At 59.2% G+C, this 22,708-nt stretch overlaps 1 protein-coding gene across 1 annotated transcript; it reads right to left on the bottom strand.

Annotated features, from left to right (window-relative positions):
• Positions 1-51: 51 nt before the first annotated feature.
• RNF121 (ring finger protein 121) lies at positions 52-17,237 on the bottom strand (the record flags this gene model as incomplete). The annotated part of the gene is made up of 9 exons (XM_082005959.1): positions 52-1,150; positions 1,886-1,987; positions 3,902-4,035; positions 6,548-6,668; positions 7,997-8,104; positions 8,613-8,767; positions 9,314-9,455; positions 10,498-10,535; positions 17,181-17,237. 9 exons carry the CDS (start codon positions 17,235-17,237, stop codon positions 1,030-1,032), a joined length of 978 nt encoding a protein of 325 aa, XP_081862085.1. The 3' UTR covers positions 52-1,029.
• Positions 17,238-22,708: the final 5,471 nt, after the last annotated feature.

Here is a 22,708-nt window from a genome sequence, read left to right as displayed (position 1 = left end):
CCAAAAACTGAGCTCAAGGCTCCTTGCACAAGAGGGACGGAGGCACGGCTGCAAGGAGCAGCGGAGTGACACCGGGGCTGGGAAACACCAGCCTGTGCCTTCCGCTCCATCCCTTTCCTTACAGCGCCCAAAAGCACAATGGCCAGCGAGGCGACCCCCGAGCCCCAGGGCAACCCACGCTTGGGCTGCTCTTGATGTACCATCGCCCTCACGGAAAGGGGCACAGGGAGAGAAATGGCACGGCCCCGCTCCGTGTGCCAGCTGGGCCCTGAGCCGCAGCGGCCAGGCAACGCCGCTGGTCCCCAGGGGGAGGGGAACATAGAAAAGATGGGAGCGTACAAAAGGGTTGCCCGAGGCAGGGCGCAGGCAGAGCCCACTGTCACAGTGCGGGAGAGCGGCTCAGCTCCTCCCCGCACACCCACGGCACCAGGGAGCCAAGAGTCCGGCGCGCAGCACACAGTGCCGGGGCAGCTGAGCATGACCCGCTTCCCTCTTCCAGGTTGCTGGGCTCCAGCCCCCCAGCAGTCTCTCCTCCTCCACGGCCCCACACAGCAGAGGGGCCCAAGCCTGACCCTGCTTCCCCGTGTCCCTGCCTCACTGCCGCAGGGCTGCTCCGGGGAGCCGGCGAAGCCACAGCCCTCTGCCTGTCACCTCCCCAGGCAGAGCGGCAGGAGGGGGAGATGGGAGAACAGCCCCCAGCCGAAAGGTAGGCACACCAGGGCCGTGTGAAGGGCCGGAGTGGGGCTGGGGGAGGGAAGGTGGACAAGCGTCTCTTTGCCTGCAATAGAAAATTTTAAATATGCTCATTAAAATAATTGCTTTAAAGAAAAAAAAAAAAAAAAAAAAGACTCCCCCAGCCCTAACGGGAGGGGCCCCAGGGCAGAGTCCTCCCTTGGCCCCGACGCCACAGTCCTCGGGGCAGCCGAGGTCCTGAGAGGTGATGGAGAAAAGCCAGCGTCCCCGGCCAGCCGCTGGCCCTGCCCTGGGCACACGTCCTCTCGTGGCTCCACGGCTCCCCAGCGCCTGCCCTTACTCCAGCCCCAGGATGTAGTTGATGCCCTGGACCAGTCCGATGATCACCGGCTGCCAGGCCACCAGGTAGCGCAGCCAGTCCAGCAGCTGCCCGTACATGACGTGAGGCCTCTCCCAGCTGGGCGGGAAGGAGTTAAAGAGCCACAGGGAGAGGGGCGAGGGGAGCACGGCCCACTGAGGAGCCACCCAAAGGTGCCAGGGCAGTGGACGCAGCCCCAACGGTGCCCGGAGAGGGATGGCTACAGCCAGGCCCACCTCGGTTGCGCCCCGGCAAGGAGGGTCCAGGGTGCAGGCAGGTGCCCGGCAGGATGCAGGGGGTCCGGCTTCACCATCTCCTGCCGTGGGATGGACACGACCTGCCCCGGGGCTGGGGTACCCGCGTCCTGCGCAGGCAGCGAACCCAGCGCCCACCTCTGCGGGGACTCGTGCCCCCCACGGGCACATCCAGAGGTGGAAAAGCAAAACCCGGTGCTCGAGTCATCCCCTGCAGCAGTGCAGGGAGGGGGACGGGGGGCAGCACAGGGGGGCTGAGCACTCCTGCCTGTGGGGGTCAGCCATGAGGGGCTTCATGACATTTTTGTCTCTCACTCGAGGGAGCAGCAGCCTCGCTGGAGCCCGTGGCCCCCCAGCTCCCCTGCCATGCCCACTGCTCCATGCCAGGCGACGTGCCCAGCTCAGGGACAGATTTTGCAGGGTCTCTGCCACTGCTGTGGGCAGGCAGCAGCCTGCCTGGGGCGGGGGCGGGGGGGGCAGGCAAGCCCAAACGAGCAACCAGCACAGCCCTGAGCTCCTTATGTGCTCTACCCACAGCTCCCCTTTGCAAGGCGCTGGGTCCCACGAAGAGAAAGGATACGGGTTACTGAACATCCTCTTGAGATCCACCTTCTCTTTGCAGTAAGGACACGTCTGCTTCTTCCCGACAATGCACCAGCCACGGATGCAGAACTCATGAAACCTGGGGAGCAGCACGTTAAGGGGAACTGCCTCAGGCTGGAGCGGGGGGGGGGCACAACCGAGCATGGAAAAAACCATCGAGCTTCAAAGCCACTCCCACGCCGCTGTGCGGGGGACAGGAAACGTCCACGCCACGCAAGGGCGGCCGCAGCCCTTTTCCTAGAAGGTGCAGCGCCTTCCAGGCACAGAGGAAGGGGCTCACGGGGCGGTGGGACGGAGAGGCATCACGAGGGCTATGACCAACGCACCGAGCACCGGTGAGACACAAACCCTTCACCAACGCTGCCCAGCGCACACATAGCCCGGCACACACTCACACCGGGGCCGGGTTAGACTGACGTGGGCAGCTGGGGCAGAGGCTGCAGGGAAGCTCCTCGATGCGAGGGTGAGAGCTGGCGGCAGAGGACTGGCAGGGACGCCTCCGGCTGTCAAACGCTGGGCCTTGGAGCAGCGGGAAGGTTTGCGCAGCCCAGGAGAGCTCTGCAAACTTGACTGCATGTGTTACAAGGCTCCTGCAAGGGCTTCTCGGTGATTAACAACAGATGTAAGGAATTTCTCCCAGGGTTTGACTTCCAGGTGCCAGCTCCACTCGTCACAGCAAACGGGCAATGAGGATTCACCCAACCTGAGCCCAGAGAAGTAATGGGGAAACATGAGGTGGTTGCAGCCAGGGCCCTGCAGCACAGCTTCAGGGTGAGGCGAGGCCACTTGCCGTGACATGACGGGACAGGGACTCTGACACACACGAGGGTGTCACCAAGCAAACAGAAACTCCCCCAGGTCATGCCTCTGCTGCTAAAACCAAGGGAGTGGGAGCCACTCCCTCCTCAGCCCTGGAGCACCAACAAGGGCTGCAGTGGTCATCGGCTGCCAGCCAGCCCTCAGCCCCGGGACCACCACAAGCACCAACTCCTCTGACAGCCACCAAGCCCCGGGGCTGCCACAGGGCGAGTGACGGGCAGGCCCAGGCCCCGCGCAGGGGGTGTTGCTGGGGCCAGGCCAGCGTGAACTTCGCCAAACAGTTTGCAGCGGTTAAATTTAGACAAGTTGTGTCAGCGTGACCTTTGCTCAGGCCCAGTTTGGAAACCACCTTGCAGCCAGTAACGCAAGCAGTGCCAGAGGACATCCCATCTCCAGCGCTGAGTCACCGCCAGAAAAACCCTCGATCAGTCCCCGGCCGGGGCTGAGCAATGACCAGGACTTCCAGTTTCAAAACGACTGTGCGTCAATCAGCTGATGGGGAGGGCTGAGCAATTCCAGGGCGCTGGAAACCCCACCAGAAACGCTGAAGGCGTTTTGGGGAAGGAGGACGCTTCCGGGCCACGGCTGGAGCAGGCAGGGCAGACACTGACCGGCAACACCAGACCAGGGGGGCTGTTTTCTGGGGGATGCCATGTGGTGCAGGCAGTATTTTCCCCCTGACTCTTCCCTTTGGAGGCTCTCAGCCAGGACCCACAGCGCTGGCTCTCCGCCGAGGGGACGGTGTGACACAGGTAGTGCAGCTTTGGCTGCACCAGGGACACTTTGTGCTCCGACCTCACACCCGCCGAAGCTGGCACGGCGGCAAGCGGCAGGCGGACAGGTCTCAGCAGATTTGGCAAAGGCAGTTGGAAGAGCAAGGTGCAGCTTCCCGGCAGCATCACCGGAGCCCGGGGAGCCAGGGAGGAGAAGGAAGAAGAAACAACCGCTTGTAACGCACAAGGAGGCGGCGAGGAAGTGATTTCAGGGACTGTGCCTCCTTCTGTGCCAAGTCAGCACTGACACGGGCAAGGATCACGCGCAAAGTCAGCAGAACTGCCCTGAGACCCAGAGCCGGCGTTCCTTCACCCCGCGTGGAGGAAGCCGCCAAGCAGGAGCGCTCTGCCCCAGCAGGGAGCCGGCGAGGCGAGGGGCTGGCTGCGGAGGAGAAGGATACACGTGGTTGCAGGAGAGGCGGTAGGTGTTCTCGATGATCCCCTCCTCATTGACGTCCACGAAGATCTGCTGGCCGCAGACTGCACAGACGCTGTCGGAGAGGTGCTTGGTGGGCATCCCCGAGGCGCTGTAGAACTGAGCGAGGGCAGAGCAGAGGGAGAGCGGTGACAGCGGGAGGGCACGTGTCCCACAGCCACGTTGGCACGGCTAAGCTTTAAGGAGGGCTGGGGTCAGTACCCAAGGAGTCCAGCCTCGGCCTTTTGGGCTTAAAAACCTTGTTACAGGTCCGGCTGTGGGAAACAACTACAACAGGACAGGGAGCTGCTCAGTGACATGGTGGCCCATCACACCCCAGTCCCACACACACACCCCTCCGTGCCAGGGACCACCCCCCTTCGCTCCTCAGCAGCCGAGTGAGTTGTCAGCTGCCTGCCGACACTGGGGCAGCCACACCGGGCAGCGAGGGCAGAGGCTGGGGGCAAGAGCAGGACAAGCTGGAGGTCACAGCTTTTACCCAAGATGACAACCTTGGGCTGGCAGTCAAATATGGCCCAAAGCGTCGAATACAGCCCGAGCCTCCAGCCCCACAGATCCCTGAAGCTCAGACAGCTGAAAAAAATCAAAGCACAGAGCAGCTGCCCCCCAGCATTTCCAAGCCTGTTGGCTCAGCACTGGCCTGGCGCAGCACGTGGGAGAGTGCGGGCACACAACTGGGTCTCCCTGCACGCAGCTCTAGTCCCAGATGCTCCAGGGACAGCCACAAGCCCCGAGTCACTTATTCTGTGTCCCGGCTCCCATGGACTATCACAGACTATCTCAAGCTGAAAGGGGCCCATAAGGATCATTGAGTCCAACTCCCTGCTCCTCGCAGGGCTGCCTAAAACTAAACCAGATGACTAAGAGCGTTGTCCAGACCCTCCTTGAACGCTGACAGGCTTGGTGCCATGACCACTGCCCTGGGGTGCCTGTTCCAGGGACCGACCACCCTCTCGGTGAAGATGCTTTTCCTAATGTCCAGCCTGAACTTCCCCTGACACAGCTTCATCCCATTCCCTCGTGTCCTGTTGTGGGTCAGTGGGGAGAGGAGATCAGCACCTCCCCCTCTGTTGCCCCCCCTGAGGAAGGTGTAGAGTGTGATGAGGGCACCCCTCAGCAGTGAGGTCACCCTCAGCCTTCTCTTCTCCACACTGAACAAGCCAAGTGACCTCAGCCTTGCCCTCGAGGCCTTTCACCACCTTGGTCGCCCTCCTCTGGACACAGTCTCGCAGTCTGATGCTCTCCTTATCCCGAGGCACCCAAAACTGCACACAGCACTCGCTGCGGGGCCGCACCAGTGTGGTGTGGAGTGGGACCATCACCTCCCTCGACCGGCTCGCCATGCTGTGCCTGATACACCCCATGCCACAGCTGGCCCTTTGGGCTGCCAGGGCTCACTGTTGACTTGTATTCAAGCTGCCACCAACCCAAACCCCCAGATCTCTTTCCATGGGGCCTCTCTCCAGCCTCTCGCCCCCCGACTTGTACATATAACCAGGATTACCCATCCCAGGTGGAGAATCCAGCACTTGCTCTCATTAGATTTCATACAGTTGGTGACTGCCTAGCGCTCTAGTCTATCCAGATCTCTCTGTACGGCCTCTCTACCCTCGCAGGAGTCCACAGCTCCTCCTAGCTTAGTATCATTGGCAAAACAAATCTCCGGTGAAGACCTGGCACAGCTTTGCTCCAAGCATCCGACAGAGCCCTTGGGCTGCAGTGCCAGCTGGCGGCAGCGTCCTCCGGGCAGCTCTGTAGCCAGGCCAGACCCCTGGGGAGCACCTGGGCTGCTGCAGGCCTGTCCTGGGTGCCCACCGCCTACGTGGCAGGAGACCTGAGTGCTGCCGAGGTGCCCAGTGCGAGTGGAAGGCGGTTGGAGAGGGGCTGGGGCTCCCCAGTTCTGCCAGGCAGAACATCCAAGGAGCAGGAGCAGCAGCAAGCTCAGAGAGGAGGAGAAGGAAGAAAACAAAGCCCAAGACCCTAAAGAGCTGCCGCAAGGAAGCGACATGACCTACTCCACCAGTATCCTAGGTCACGTATTTTTTGGTGGAGCAGGGTTTTTGGTACCAGGTGAGCAGGCTACAGATTGCAGGCATGCAGGAACACCCCCTCTGCCCACAGGTCAGCCCATGCTGCAGTGAGTACGAGCAGCAGAAGAAAGCCCATGGTGTGAATCCTTCCCTGGTGGCTGCAGGTCATGAGCTGAAGCACCCACAGTGTGGTCCCAGAAACAGAAGCGCTCTTCAGCACTGGAGGTTTTCAAGGCCCAGGTAGAGAAGTATTTGTCAGGAGTGTAGAGGGGCTGATGAGACCCTTCAGCTCCTCATTTCTTGTGCTTCTGGGGATGAGGGGACACCCGCAGAGGCTTTGCTCTCAAGGAGGGATCTCTGAGCAGCTCTGCTACCTCAGAAACCTCCCAGCCCAGACACCATGGTAGTGGGCGCAGAGAGAGCACGATGAGAACAGCAGCAGCCTCAGGGAGCCCTTCCTCAAGGGGGGAGCTCGATGCACTTGCCCGTGCAGGGAGGCAAAAGCTACTGACTGACCATTTCAGGGCTCCCCATCAGCGGAGCAGGGCTCTCGCCCGGGGCACGGCACAGCGTTAACTCACCCCAACCGTCGAGGCCATGTAATCCGCACACATCTCGGCGAAGTCCCGCTCCAGCACCCCGTAGTAAAGACCGTAGAAGAGGAGGGAGATGCCAAAGTCCATCGCATCTTCTGGTTTGATTCTACAACAGAGGAGCCCAAACGACATCAAGAGCTTTTTTGGGGGGCTACGGGGGTTCAAAGCCAGCGTGCCGACACAGCCCACAGCACTAACTCCATCGCAAGAGCAGTCCCCCAAGGGAGTGGACGCATGTCACTGAGAAGCATCACCCACAGAGGTCTTCCAGGTGCCAGCCCAGCACAACCCCAGTCCCTGCTCCTGGGGCACTTCACCCGGGCTGTCACCAAGCAGCAGTGTAATGGAGATGTGGGTGCTACGCCCCAGCTGGCTAATTCTTTCTGCCCATCACCCTCACCAGCTGCTGGAACGAGCAACTGCAGTCATCCCCCCAACTCTCAGGCACCAGATCAGCATCCAATAAGCCACCAGCCAACACTTCCATGTCTCGGCAGGCAGTTGCCAGGTCTGGTCATCACTCTAGAGAAGGAATCCGCCTCTCTAAACGCGAAGACGGCTTGGGCTAAGGCCCTCCGCTACCGCACCTGGGCCGGCTGCTTGTTGCAGACACCTCTTTAACAGGGCAGCAAAGAAAATGCCACTGCTGCCCCCAGGCTGGGCAGGAGCAGAGCTGGAGGCACTGCCAACACAGCTGAGCTGGAAGCAGGAATCCCCAGCAACCTTGACCAGCGCAGGTACCAGCACCTCACCCGTGATCCTCCCAGCAGGGAGAGGACACCCCAAGAGTCTCTTTGGCCCCATTAACCACAGAATCATTAAGGTTGGAAAAGACCTTGAAGATCATCAAGTCCAACCACCAACCCAACACCACCATGCCCACTAAATCGTGTCCTGAAGTGCCACGTCTACACAGTTTTTGAACACTTCCAGTGATGGTGACTCCACCACCTCCCTGGGCAGCCTGTGCCAATGCCTGACCACTCTCTCTGTAAAGAAATTTTTCCTAATATCCAATCTAAAGCTCCCCTGGTACAACTTGAGGCCGTTTCCTCTTGTCCTGTCGCTGGTTACTTGGGAGAAGAGACCAACACCCACCTCACCACAACCCCCTTTCAGGCAGTTGTAGAGAGCGATAAGGTCTCCCCTCAGCCTCCTCTTCTTCAGACTGAACAAACCCAGTTCCCTCAGCCGCTCCTCATCAGACTTGTGCTCCAGACCCCTCCCCAGCTCCGTTGCCCTTCTCTGGACACGCTCCAGCACCTCAACGTCCTTCTTGTAGTGAGGGGCCCAAAACTGAACTCAGGATTTGAGGTGCAGCCTAACCATTAGATTGCCAAGATAACTGTTTCTCTAGAGTCACAGCCAACACCTTATTCCATGTGGTGTGTTACATACCCCGCCCCACAAGCTGGACCCAAAAGGTTCACTCACCTGAATAATAAGTTAAGACCAAAGAGTGTAAACATCACAGCCATGTACCCTACGATTCCAGTGGCATAGCTGATCTTGTATATTAGTAGAAACCATTTATAAACCAGTCTGTAAAGAATTAAGACAAGAATTTAACAGCTTCATTTCTCCTGAATGAAGGAAGCACCTAAAGAGTTTTACTTTTCAAACCTGGACAGTGCTGTCGGCAGACACTTCACCTACCCATAGGCATGGGCAACAGAGCTTTAAATTTCTATGTCAAGCTACAGATCCACCACCACCATGGGCCACTCATGATCTTGACTTCCAAACTAGAAACCTCAGGATCCCCAAAGGCCGTAAGCAAGCGTGCTTTACGCCAGCAATGCACTTGGTGAGGCTACCAGCCCAAGCAGTATCTGCCTCTCCAGCGCCCGCTCGGGCACCACGTGCACTGGGCTGGCTGCCAGCAGCTGGTTAGTGCCTCGCAGCGACCGAGGCGGGCAGCACGGGCAGGGGTTGCACACCCCCGGGGTGCAGAGTTTAAGACAATGCCTTGTGGCAGCGACACTGCAAAGAGCTCCTTGTAACGGTTCCCCTGGGGCTGAGGAGTTTCCCCAGGAACACATGTACTAACCTGGGTGTTGTCTGTCCCAGAGGTTTTCGAGTTGCCCTGAAGGTGACAAAAGCTGTGACCGCTGAGAAGAGCACCCAGATTACCAGGAACCGCCACCAGTACAACTTGATCGTGAAATACAGAGGCACTACCCACATCTGGAAGAGGGTGACCATCTGCAGGAACAGAGCAAAGGCATTTTGAGCTGGTTCTCTGCTCATCAGACATCAGAAACACCCTGCCAGTCCTGGCAGCCGTTCTGCTGCCTGCATCAAAGGGCTCTGACTAGCACCAGGGAACAGGCCAACAGGTTGGGTTTAAAGTTCATGGAGGATTACAGGTATTGCCTGGAAGCATTAGTTATGATAAGGAAGTCGGAGTGAGGTTGGTTCAGGTAAAAAAACAGCCCCTGACACGCCAGTGGCATCAGCAAGCGGCAGGTCTGCTCAGCAGCCCCGAGATCTGCTTGTCCCATCACCTGGTGTCAAAGCCCTGTCTAAAACCACGTTATTGGTATCACTTAGAACAGAAACTTAATGCCTGCAGTCGCGTCCATTCTCATCCCTAGCCAGAATCTCCATACGCTGTTGGGAAGACGAGGGTATCTCAACACCAGGCAAGAGGAGGAAAACAGGAAGATGCTTCTCGTCAGCTCAAGAACGGTGTCACTCAGCACTTGCATCCAGCCTTGGAGACAAAACGGCTGCGTGGGAGACACTTACGTTGTAGGAGCGAGGGTGCCTCTGTTTCCACTGAACCAACAGGAGCTGTGCCACCACTAGCGTGGCGATAAGGATGAGGACCATTTCGGCATGCATAGCCTCGTGACCACGGTGCTTGGCATGCATCCGTGCATGCTCCACCCTGCAACAACAGGGAAAAGGCGGCTGGAGAGCATGCGGGCACAGACCGCATGCTAACAGCACAGCGGGGCTGACAGACACCTTGGCACGGCGGAGCCAGCAACTCCAGACCAAGAGACAGCACGAAGGAGCATTGAGGAAATTGGTGCTGTGTTGCAATCGGGAGGAAGGACAAAAGGCTTCTCTGAAACTAGCTCATTCTTCAAATGTGAAAGCCAAGACTGTCATCCAGCCCATCCTGCTGTGAACGAGGCAGACAGAACCCACGCTGACATACCTGAGCTAACGAATGTGGAGTGCACGTTTCACGTAACTCACCCAGCAGCTCACCAGTGCAACAGTGTCAGCTGAGCGGCTGTTTGACACCACGAGTGTGCACTGACTCTCAATACCAAACCCTCAGCTCAGTTTCAGAGCCACCAGCACTGTTCTCCCTCTCGCCCAGCAAGGGGAAGGCTGGATGGGCAGAGGGGGCACGGTCTACAGCCAGCAAAACCCACAAACCCCAGCAAATCGCTTCCCTCTGCCCTGGGGCAACCCCATTTGCATCCTGGAACGACAGATTTCCAGACTGCTGCTCTACAGACACCTGGGGTTTCTTTGCAGCTTGTCGCATTGGCCAAAAACAAAGGCAGAATTAAGACCTTAATCTCCGTCTTAAGTTGACAAGACAGTTCAGGTTAGGGGGGAAAAAAAAATATCCAAATCCAACAAATATGCCAAATTCTCTGATCTTAAGTCATCCTCTATGAATTAATACTGAGAGAAGACCAGTCTTACTGTGCTTTTCAACAAGTGTCTGGCTGAAATTGGTGAATTTGGTTAACGGGAAAGAAGGAACAATGAACAAGCAGTTCAAAAGAAAAACATTAGTATTGCCTTTTAAGACGGTTCATAGCTCCCCCTAACAAATAACGCTGCGCAGGGAAGGCTGACCCTGCCCTCTCCCAGCGAGAATACAGGCTGCACTGCTGGTAGCTCCGGCCTGGAGCAGGAGCTCAGTCAAGCTGTAAGCACCAGTTCACCTCACAACACAGACTCACCTCCATCTCTCCTCTGGGGACAAGTGTGAAAGATCGACCTAAGGAGAAAAAAAAAAACAAAACCCAAAGAAATCAGCAGCTGAAGTTTGAGAGCAGCAGTACCAGCCTAGAACAGATAACTTATTTACTTCAGCTCCCCAGACAGCACAGGTGCTACTTTATACCCCACATGAGCAAGGCTGTGCTGTGTCTACACAGCCTGTTCACCGCGAGCAGCACTGACAAGGCACCCAGCGCCTTTATCTCCTGCTGAGACCTGAGCAGTGCCAACGGCAGCAGCGGAGTCAGCTGCAAAGCCGTGCCGTGAGACCCCAGGATCGCTCTGTGCGGAACACATCTGCAATACAGGGCAGATTTTAAGAAGGAAAACCCTGGATTCGGAAGCTTTAAGCAACAAACCCTTGACGTGCATGGGCAGAGCTGTCCTTCAACCCTCCAGGCAGCATGGGGAGAGCCACAGAGTCCCCCTGCTCCTCCATCACCCGCAAGTACCTTTCCCCTTACACTCCCGTATTTGACTGCAGCCAAGGCTCTGCCCACCAACCCCGACTATACCTAGCAGCGTGGTTTAAGTGCTTTAATTGCTTTAAGTCCCACGTTCACAACCCAGTCAGGCATCTCTGGGGACAGAGGGGTGATCCCAGTGCACGTTGGAAACAGGACAGAGGAGGGAGGCCAAAATCCCACCAGTCTGCAGGACAGGGGATGGTGTCTGCACACCAGCAACAAACCATCACTCAAGATTTTTTTTGAAAGAAGCAGGGAAAAAGAAGGATTTAGGACTTGCTTTGCTGACATATCTGGAAGTTTCTCCCAAGTGTTACAGGCAGCAATGTTTTTGCCAGACAGGAGCAACTGAGAGCGACAGGAGTTGCCATTACTAGTGACGAGAGATGATGGGCTGGTGTAATCTGTGCTTAACGCAAGCTGAAACTGCCAGGCTGGATGCAGGGAGTTACAGACATCCTCCACCTGACAGGTTTAGGGGACAGAAGGAACCGGACTAAGTGATTTAAAAGATGCAGTGATTCTCCATCTCCCCTCTGCAGAACCGCAACTCTGCATTAAGCTTCTCGGCTCGCAAGCAAGCAGCACCAAACCTCTTCCAGAGGCTGAGTCTTGCAGAATCCCCTATTCCCCCCAGGGAGGTCCCGTGTGAATACTCTCACCATGAGGCATTTGGGCTGGGGAGGGGTGCGGGGGACCTTCAACATTGCCTTTTGGCTTTCTCTTGGCGTTTTCTATCTTCACCTAAAAGCTGAAGCACCAGTCACATCCCTGCACGGGCTGACTGGCCGGGCAGCACTCGTCCCAGCGCCAACGCAAACCCTGACACAGGGTGCTGGATGCAGCCAACGGAATCCCGCAGCTCTGGCTCCATCTCGCCTTTTCTCGGTGAGATACAAACCCAGATAAAACCTACAGCGGCTCACCTGGGGCTGGGCATATAAACACATGGCTTACAAAACCCCATCTGGCTGGAGATCCTCCAGCAGGGCCGACGGGCCGGGATGGCACTCACCCCGGCTGCTGGCTCTTCCCGTGGCAGCACAGCTGCAGCCGAGCACACGGCTGGCCAGCCCCGACTGACCCGTGCCCAACGTTCGTCAGCCATCAGGCATGGAGCCGTAAGAAGAGAGATCAAAAACAAGTCACAGCAAGGACTTTGTTATCGCGCTTTCCTGCGCACACCGCAGATGTGTACACGGGAACGGGCTCCACCTCGCCCCAGCCTCTGATCACCGGGTACGGAGCCACGGGCTCGGCTTCAACCTTTACCCCAGGGCTCTCCCGGGGACGGCGCGGCAGCCAGTCTCGCTTGCCCGCACACATGGTGCCATGCCACTGCTGCCAGCGACGTGCAGCAGATCCCTCAGGGCTGTTCCCCAAATCTCCTGCTGTCTTGCACCCAGCACCTCTGACTGCACCCGGGCTCAGCTGAGAACACGCGAAGCTGCCTCACTTCCTCTGCGGAGCCTAATTATACCCCGGGGTGAGGAGGCAGGGAAACGCACGCATGGCAGCAATCTGTCTGTGTGCTGTTACACATCTGCTGTGCTTCACCCTAGAGCAACACCTGGGAGAGATTCGGTCCCCAAGGCCTCCAAGAAGCACTTCAGTACTTAGAGGGATGCAAAATATAGACCTACGAAAATCCCTGTTCAAGCTCACTGGCTTGTGTAGGAAAACGAGTAGGTGGTGACAATCTGACACCAGCTCCGAGAAGTGCGCTCGTATCTCCCCAATTCCCTGAGCTCTTCTGTTCCTAAAGCATCCGTGTCCAGGTTAACCAGTTCAGTTGCTGCTCTCCCTTCAAAAAGTCAGCTACACAGTTCAGAGTTAGAACAACTGCTCTGATGAACAGTAAAAAATTTTCTCCAGTCACTGCAAGCAGGAGAAGCTGAGAAACCTCAAGGGTTTGTTGGCCCAGCTCAGCATCAGCCTAGGTCAATCTCCCTGCAAGCTCTGGGAAGCGACCCAGGGACTCCTGCTGCCACCCCCCAGGAGATCCCTGCTCCCCCGGGCTCTGCCCCAGTCCTTGCTGGATGAGGACCTTTTACAAGCACAGACAGTCCAGCACCTTCAAAACACATCAATTATTTTTTTCCCCATACAGCGGCTTCTGGTCACTCCCACTCTGTGCTGCGGCAGCAGCTGCTCCATCCACACCGCTCCGTCCCATGCTTAGCCTCTCTCCTTCAGCATCTTCCCCAAATCTGCAAATTCTTCCAGCAAACGAGCTAAAACCTTCTCAGCCCCAAGCCCTGAGGAAATCCTGCTGGCATTTTGGAGAGAAGAGGGCTTCCTACCTGCTGGACCTCCACAGACAACAGCAGCTGCCACGTTAGCACAAGCTGCCCTCCCCAGTGCATACGTACAATGAGAATACACAGCACCGGACACAATTTTCCCCTCAATTACAGGGACTGAACTTCACCAGATTCCCCAGAGCTCAAAGCTCCTGAAATAACTTTATGAAGGGGGGCCAGGGACATGACAGACAGGGCGATCTCATGACTGTCAGACACGACTTGGCAGAGCAGCCACTGCAAGCTGGACCTTCCAGTTAACCCCTTCTCGATCTGCATGCTCCCTTACCGATGAGATCTAGTTTTGGTTCTAAAACTGAGCAGCAAAGGTAAATCCAAGTGTGAGAGACTGTGCCAGGAAGCACCCACTCTTGCCGTTAAGCATTCGCTCTATTTTTAGTTTGGGTTTGTCTCATTTTAACACCCACATTTTGGGTCCCCTTCTATCCCCGTCAGCTAGGTTGAAGTGCCTCTGCTCTTAAACCTGACTTTACCAGACCAGAGAGGAGAGGGGTTAAGACAAGAACCACAGGGATGACTGAAGTATCTGAAGATACGCTCTACCCAAGCTTTGAGCACCAACCCACTCCCGCTGCAGCCTCCTCCGGCTGCTGATACCAGCACAAGACCTGCTGTGTGCTACCAACTAGAGCTCTCAGAAAAATTTTTTTTGAAAAAATAAGGAATTAAGAATGATATATTCTGCCCTCTGTCTCCTCCATAACTCATGAACCACACAAAAACCCCAGTGCCCTCCAGGTGATGACTGGGAGAAGCTGGGTATCTATGACTGAAGACTAATTCTCTCCTCGGACAAGGTATCGTGGCCTTTAGAAGAAACTCATCCCACTGCCCAGTTTTTTGCAGGGGCTAATGCCCCAAAGCCACCACAAACCTGTGATGCCCATCACCAGGACAGTCAAGAGAATTATCTCCCTCTAGGAAAACACAAAGGCTACGGTTACCTGTAATACAAAACCCGTAACTGCCTGTTTCTGGCAGCCAGAAGCCAGGAGACAGGAGGATCTCCAGGCACACATACCAACCACTCTGCTGCGCGCCGGCTGTAATCTCCTTATGCTCTAAATCTGGGAAGGAGGTAAGGAGAACATCTCAAGGATGGAGAACAAGCAGCTGCTGATTTCCAAGCTACAGACAAGCCTACAGCTCATGTTGTGCAGTTTCGCAGTATTTTGGCCATCAAAAACAACTGCATCCAGTACCTGTTATGCACAGCACTAGGCAGAGGCACAAGAGCTGAGGATCCGGACACCTGGGACCTGATCTCACCTTACCCACAGCCCCAACCTCAGTACTTGTTTCACATCACCCACCAGAACAACCTGAAATAACTGGAAGATAAATCTCAAGAGCACTGAGTGTCCGGCTGTTCAGCCAAGGCAGATTTTGAAAAAGCAGGCTCTTTAGTGAAAGTCTGAGGAAATTTTGGAATCTCAATTCCTCGTTTCTGCTGCTCATAAAACAGTGCAGTAACAACCGTCAGGGAGTAGAAAGGCCCCAATGGATCAAATACTTTGATGATTGTAAAGGAAACCTTTGACGACAGCCCAAATTAGGAGCAGGCAGAGCCAAAGCCACACGACTGTCAGCACTTATCCCACGTGGGTGCACCAAGCGAAACATTAAACGGCTTTCAGATCTCCACCGTGCACCAGCCCCACCACTAATGGTTCCTCAGCGGCATGCTCAGCCCAGAGAGCCGCCAAGACCTTAGAACGACACAAGCATATGGATTTTGTCCAACAGACGTGGATTTTGTGGAAGGACAGCACAGGGATAAGCACAGCCCTGCATGCACCTCCTTATCAGATGCGTCCCTGTGACGCCCTCTCTGCCCCTCTCGGCAGCCCCAAAAGCTGTTTCCTGATAGACCGAAAAACAGGAATTTCACTTTTGAGGGTCAGAGACTTCAGATCTTCCATGTTTTTAGAGGGGAGAGGTTTCCCATCTGCTGCTGGCATTTAACTAAGGTGCTCACGAGTGCAAGAATTTACTGTTTGCTTACTAGCTTGCTTTAAGTCTGGCTTATCACAATGGAAGAGATTCACAGAAGGATGCCAGGCTCGCTTGTTCAGAGAGGGGCTCGGACAGGCTGGTTCCAGCGTGCACACATTCACCTGGGTGTTCTTCAAAGCCTGGCTGGAAAAACACCTCTCCAGCATAAAAAGCCACCAGTGAGTATCTTACAATAAAACAAACAGCAACTCAAGAGCAACCAATTTGTGGCTGAAGACATTCGGTCACTAGATGTGAGGTTGAATCCTCCTGTCACCCCACTGGACCCACTCTTTGGCGGCGACACACGGTGCAGGGAGGATGCACAAACTCTTACTGTGCTTCAGGCAGACAGTCTCACCTCGCTCACACAGCTCAGCTGTACATGAGGGAAGCACCACAACTTAACCCTGCCATTAAACTTCCCAAATACAACCTTCACACCTGAGAATTTTTAAGCCAAACTACCAATTCTTGAGAAGCAGCACTGAAAATCCCCCGACCGCACCCAGCTGACCATCTTGTCCCCCCTGCGCCGCTGCTGCCACAGCGCAGGCAGCGCTGCCAGCTGCACACACACAGAACCGCTCAAGCGGTTCAAGCAGAGGGAAAGCTCATGAGCACGAAGAGCAGCGCAGGTGACGGCAAAGAGCTGTGGCAAAGCCTGGGACAGCAGTGCCATTACGGCACTGGGTTATGGTCACATGCACGCCGTGGCAGACACACACACCACGCTCCAGTTGTGCGGAAGCAGGCAAGCCTCTGCTCCCAATTCCAGCTTTTCAAGCAGGCTTTTTTTCAGCTTTGTAATTTTTCATCTCAAGGAACGCTTGAACACCAGCATGGGAACAGTGGGAACTTCAATTAAGCACTCTACCTCACAGAGCTTCAATTCCCCAAGAGCAACAAGGGATACTAATTATCTCAGCGTGGAATTATTTCACGGCACAGCACCAAGGTGACAGGCAGAAGTCACTGCCAGGAGGGAATGTTACCGGTGCTGCCGGCGTCCGAGGGCACCCCAAGCAGTCCCACATGCTCCTGTATTCTCCACAATGCACATCCCACCCTGGTCCTGCGCAGCTTTTCCAGCAGCAAGTTTTACAGTCGGGGAATGAATTACCAGCAGAAAAGCTTTGCAGGTGCCAAAGGGCCCAACTGGTGTCTCCAGGGCCCCCCTTCAGCTGTGCCAGCTTTGGGGACCCCTCTAGAAACAGGCAGTTTGGCCACTTGGGGGACGCAAAGTCCTTCAGCAGGGCTCGTCCCCAAGCGCCTCAGCGTACGACTACCCTCCATGTCCCGAACCGCTGTTTCCTCATGCGGCTCAGAGGCTGGTCCTGGGCCGGCCCGCAGCCTCCTCTGGCCACCTCCAGGCAAATCCACGTCCAGTCCCCCCACCCCCGGTTCAGGCCCCTCATCCCACCGCTCTCACCCTGCCCCAGTGCCTCTGAGACCCACGGGGACCCCACAACCCCAAAGGGCCCTTCTCACCCACCACAGCTCACCAGAAGAGCCCAAAAAAACACCGTTCCCCAGGGGCCCCCAATGTCCCCCTGCCCCAGGGACACCCAGAGCCCCCCGGCCCTAATGCTCCCCACACCCGCTTGCCCCAAACCCCTGCAAGCTACCCGTGCCCCAGACCCCTGCCCCGTCCCAGGGACCCCCAGCAGCCCCTGAGGCCCCCAGGCCCCGAGCCTGCGCTGCCCCCCGCAGACCCCGCGGCAGGACCCTGCCTCCACCCCAGAGCCCCCAACCCTCCCTCCGGCACCCCCCGCCCTACAGTCCCCCTTCCCGTCCCCCTCCCTCCCCGGGGCCCCAGTCCGCACCGCCCCCCGGAGCTCCTGGTCCCCCCGCTACCTCCTCCACATCACGCTCGACGGGACCCCCAACCTCCACTTCCAGCACCGCCGCCATCTTGCCCCCCGCCCCCCCCCCGTCGCCAGCGGCCAGCTCCTTCCGCCACCGTTCACCAATCACTAGCCAAACCAGCACATCTCTGGCCAATCACTGAGCGCGGTGCTGCCCCAACGGCCAATCTGAAGAGAGAAGGGGTGGGAAAGCGTGCAGAGGCGCCTCTTTAGGCAGGAGGAAGGGGCGAGCTGTCACGGCCAGGGATGATCTGCCATTTCCAGTCTCAGAGCAGGACGCATAGTCCTCGCCGGCAGGTCCAGTTACCCCGGCCGCCTCACATCGCGGGGCCGTCGGTGTCAACGCTCCCGGGACGCCGCCTTCCCCCCTCTCTCGTCCCTTCTCGCTGCCCCGTGACACCGTTTCGACGGGAGAGTACACGGCAGATGGTCCCTTAGCGCCCTCTGCGCGGGGCTGTGACGCGGCGTTGCTGGAGGACTACGTTTCCCGTCAGGCACCGCGGCGGAGCGCCCGGCCGAACCGGGGGCCGAGGCCGCGGGGTGAACCGGGGGGCGGGGCCGGCGGGGGCAGAAGCGGGAAGGGAGCGCGGGGCCGGCGGGGAGCTGTGGGTAGGCCGCGGGGTCAGGGGTCGAGGGTCACGCGGTTTAGGCGGGAGATTCAGGCGGCGGCTGAAAGGATCGGTGCGGCGGGAGGAGAGGGGCTGAGGGGTAGGGCTGCGGGGTCGCGCGTGGGTCTGGTGACACCGTGGGGTGGAACTGGAGGGTCTGAGGCGGGTTGTGGGGCAGGACGGGGGTGGCTGGGCGGGCCTGGATGTGGGTGGCATGGGGGTGGGGGGTCAGTTAGGGGCACGGGGGTGGCTGGGCGGGGCTGGGGGGTGCGAGGCAGTTGCGGGGGTCGCTGCTGTGGCAAAGCGAGGCCAAGGGGCGGCGAGGCAGGTCTGAGGGGCACTGGGGCGGTGGGGTGGGGCTGGGGGCACTGGGGTGACTGGGCCTGCTGAGGGTTGTGGGATGAGGTTGGAGTCAACAGGGACTAACGGAGTGGCTGCCCCAGTGCCCCCCACTTCACGCCGTTTGAAAGTGGGGGGCTCTGCCGCAACTCGGGGGAGGCTTGGCCGGAGCTGGAGTGCCGGCTCTTCCCTGCCGGGAGATGCTCGATCCCGTCGTAGACCTGCCCTCCCTCCCCGCCAGGAGCCGGAGGGATCCGGAAGGAAGCTCGGTCCCAGCAGAGTGTTGTCTCTAGGGATCCCGGATGGCTCCGGTGAAAATCAGCTACGTCGTGTCCTTCTCCTCACAGGTCTCCGGGGCGTTTCCTCAAGGGGGGCTGGGCGGGGGGTTTGTAAAGCCCAGGTTTCCCTCTGAGCTGCTGAGGTCTCTGAAGGGGGGGAGGCGGGGTGTCTCGGTACGGGGTGTGATGGGGCGCAGTGACACAGCTCTCCTTGTTAGGCACCATCTGAAAGCACTAATTAGTGCCATGGGGCACCAATTACACCTGAGACTCCCCCTCTCAAAAAGCGGAGTGCTATTCCTGTGGGTTGCCGGACAGTCCCCCGCTTCTCCCCGGTGCCCGGAGCAAGATGGAGGGAAAGGGGAAGGCAGCCGGGGAGGGAGTTTGCGCGTGATGTGGCATCTCTGTCATCATGTGCAGGACCCCAAGTACCCAGTGGAGAACTTGCTGCGTGAGGACGGCCTTCGTCCCTGGCTCAGCTGCCCCCAGGACCGCAGCAGGCAGCTGAGAGTGGAGTTGCAGCTGGAGAGAGCCAGCCCCATTGGCTACGTGGACATTGGTACATGTCCGCCCCTTGCCAGCTCAGGCAGGGCTGCGCCCTGGACGGGGTCAGCAGCCCTGAACCTTGCGTCCCTCCTGCCTTAACACAGGCAACTGCGGCTGCGCCTTTCTCCAGATCGAGGTGGGACGTTCCTCATGGCCGCTCGACCGGCCCTACCTCACGCTGGTGCCCAGCGTCACGCTGATGACACCGGCTGACTCTAAGCTGGACCAGAACCGCTGTGGGGTCCGGATGTTTAAGGAAGGTAAAGATCACGTGATCCAAAGGGAAAGAGGCCTGGGGTAGAGCAGAGAGGCTGGGGGGCTGGTGATGGGATGGGCCTGGCTGGGGGGTTGGGAGAGGATGGGGAGACTCGGGAATGACAAGTAGTGCTGGAGACCAGGAATCGTGGCCATCCTGTTTGCTGTGTGGTCTCAGGAGGTTTGCACCGGCTCTGCTCCCTGCCCTGGCTTCTCCTGTGCCCGTACTCCCCCAGTTGTCACCGTGTCCTGGTCCCAGAGGGGGAACAGTGGCACCGGGTGACAAGCACAGGTGGGAGCGGTGCCGGGACGGTGGTCCCCAGTGTACCCCCTCCACTCCAACGGCTGCCTGCCTGCAGCAGACTTCCTGGCGCTGGCGGTGGGGCAGAAGTGGGACCGCCTGAGGCTCACCTGCAGCCAGCCCTTCAGCAAGCACAGCCAGTTTGGGCTGTCCTTCGTCCGCGTGCGCACACCACTGGAGCCCGAGCAGCCCCGGCTGCCCCCGCCCTCATGGCAAGGCCCGGTAGGTGCCCCTCGCCTCTGCACGCTCCTCACCGCAGAAACCCGCGGGGAGGTAGCGGTGATGGAGCTTCTCTGCCGCTGCCACTGCTTGTGCCCCACAGAGAGTGCGTCAGGGTGCTGGCCTGGCTGAACCGGGGGCTGCACCTGGGGTGGGGGGCATGGAGTGCTGGTCTCCATTCCCCAAGGTGTTCCCTTGTCCCGCAGGAGGAGGCCGAGCCCACGGATGGCCCCTGGCACTCCAGCCCTGCCTTTCGCCGGACTTTCTTTCCAGAGCCACACTCGTAAGTAGCCTGGGCTGGTCCATCCCCATCCTCTCCCTGTGCAGCCAGGTCCGGGGCCACCTCGAGTTGCCTGCAAGCCCCCGGGCGCCTGCAGCCCCGGCTCCCGCCAGCCTGCTGGCTCTCACCTCCCCGTGGGGCCGACGATCTCTCTGTCTCCAGGAGCTCAAGGGAGGAGGAGCGGCTGAAGAGCTGCCTGCGGCAGCTGGAACCAGCCACCTGGAGCCCAGCCCGCCTCAGCCGCCCAGCCCGTATGGTGCTGTCGGCAGCACGGAGCCGGGCGTCGAGGCCCAGAGCCAGCACAGGTACCCCGGGGGGTGACCCGGAGCTGCCGGCCGAGGACCTGGGAGGCCCCGGGGTGCCAGGTGAGCCAGAGCTTCCTGTGGCCAGCGCAGGGCGCGTTGCAGTGCAGAGCCTCTCCATAGTTGGTACACGCCCCTCAAAACCATCCCAAGGGATCTTGTCCTGCTGAGGGCTCTGCCCGTGTCTGGAGGGATCCCAGCTGGGGTTAACCCACAGCTGCCGGGGCGCTCCCCATGCCCCGGGGGATGCTGATTCCCCTGCCCCACTGGCAGCAGGCCGTGCCCTGGCCGGGGTGGTCTTCCTCAGTGGAGTCACCCTCCTTGCTGGTGTGAGAAAAGCATGATGGTAGATCCCAGGGCTCACCCAGGAGCCGCTTGTGATCTGTTTACTGGCCGCAGTGGGGCAGCTGGAGGCAGCGATGGTTATTTTGTGTCATGCGGGTGTTTTCCCACCTGTGAACACCACTGGTTCAGCTCTCGCCCAGCCCCTTCCACCAGGAGGGCTGGTGCTGTGGGGTGGGGGCAAGATCACTGCTAGGCTGCTGTTCCCCAGGGTCCGCCCAGGGTGTCCCTGCAGCCCCCGGGGGAGCCCGCCGGCAGCCAGGCAGCAGGCAGCGAGCTCCCAGCCCTCCGGGCAGGTAAGCAATCCCTCGGGTTGCCGTGGTTCTCCTGCCCTCACCCCAGCGATTGCTCTCCCTGCACCCCAAGGGCAGCCAAGGCACGGCTCCCCTCCGCCTTTCGGCATGTTGCCAGATCTGAGCCCTGGCTGGGGCTGGCCCTTTGCCCCTTCGGGGGGCAGGATGCAGTGGAGCAAGCCCCAAGTTTACAAGCCCTCTTGCAACGCCTCCACAGGTCTCTGCCAGCTGCCTCGAGGCAGCCCCGGGCAGGAGGAAAAGCCAGAGCCCGCAGCCACCAAGAGCACCGGGCCAGGATGGGTGACAGGGACAGCAGTCACGGGGAGACAGGTGTCTGCCCCATCTGCTCAGGTGGGTGCTTGGCAGGGGTGTCCCCTGGCCTGAAACGGCCTCCCTGTAACCACAGAGGGGGCACGGCCAACCCGAGGGGGGAACAGGACACGCTTCTGGGACCGAGCACAGGGCATCCGTCCATCTACCCGCCCCTCAGCTGAGTCCCCATAGCTCAGCGCTGCTCCCTGCCCAGGCTGGGAGGTGAAGGGGTGGTGGGAGAGGCTGGAGTGGTGCTTGGCTGAGCCACCCGGCGCTGCTGGGAGCCACGGACACCAAGCTGAGCCACAGGAACCTTCAGGGAGGGCATGAGCCCGAACCCCATGCTTACACCAAGCCTGGAGACCCTGGGCCAACCGTGTCACCTCCCCTTTCCACAGGCCACTTCAGCCTGGATCTCCTCCCCGCGCACGCCTCCCGCTGCGGGGAGGAAGAGGCCGATGCAGCCTGGCCTTCCTCCCTCCTGGCAGAGGTGTCCCCCGAAGCCTGGGTGTCCTGCCCCATCTGCCAGCTGCCCTTTGGCGCGGCAGAGGTGGAGCGGCACGCGAGCACCTGCGGGGAGCAGGCAGGGATGTCAGGCACCCCATAGGGCTGCGAGGATGGCGGGGAGGGGGACAAACCCCGTGTCGCGGCATGCGGGGGCTGAAGCTGCGGCTGTTGGAGACACTGGACCGGAGCCCTGCCTGCCCTGTCAGGCAGGCTGCTGCCGGCTGCTGCCTGCTGCTGCCTGCGCTGCAACGCTGGACCGGGTCGTGCCACAGCAACGTGCAGGGGCAGGATTTGGGCAGGCAATGAACCTGTGCAGGAGCGCCAGCCATGCTGGCAGAGGCGCAGCGGAAAATTTGGGACAAGGCTGGTGCGGGGATGGAGAGGTGGCTTCCATCCCCGTGGCCAGGCTTGGGGGAGCATGCGGGGGCCCCACGGGTGGGGAAACGCTGTAATGGCAGCAGTTGCTGCTGGAGAAGAATAAATTAAAGGAGATAAAAGAGAGAGAAGACGCTCCTGTGGCTGCCAGGGGCCGCAGCAGGGCCCCGGGTGAGGGTCCTGCCTGGGGCACAGCGGGGGGGCCATGCTTCTCCCTGCAGGCCCCACTCAGAGGCCCTGGTGCCAGGCTGGCCCCACAGCCCTTGGAGGTGACCCCATGGCAGCGGCGTGGCCCCAGCTCCGGCAAAGCCAGCGCATATGGCCCGTGGGCACAGAAGCAGCTTGTGGGAGGAGCAGGAGAAAAATACAATTTATTTACAAGTACAAACACTTTAAAAATGCCACCTCACACCCCCCCCCCCCCCCACCAGGGTCTCCGGTGCACAGGGAGGAGCGTGGGGGCCCTAGGGACACCCCATCCCACCTCCAGCCCTGGCCCTGGCCCTGCAGGATCCCCTGGGGAGGGCTCAGCCCCCAGCCCGGCGTAACCGCACAGCAAG

The sequence above is a fragment of the Phaethon aethereus genome (assembly GCF_964289735.1).
Source record: "Phaethon aethereus genome assembly, chromosome: 1".
NCBI lineage: Eukaryota > Metazoa > Chordata > Aves > Phaethontiformes > Phaethontidae > Phaethon > Phaethon aethereus.
The sequence above is the reverse complement of the archived record's forward strand: the minus strand, read 5'-3'. Positions and strand labels throughout refer to the sequence as shown.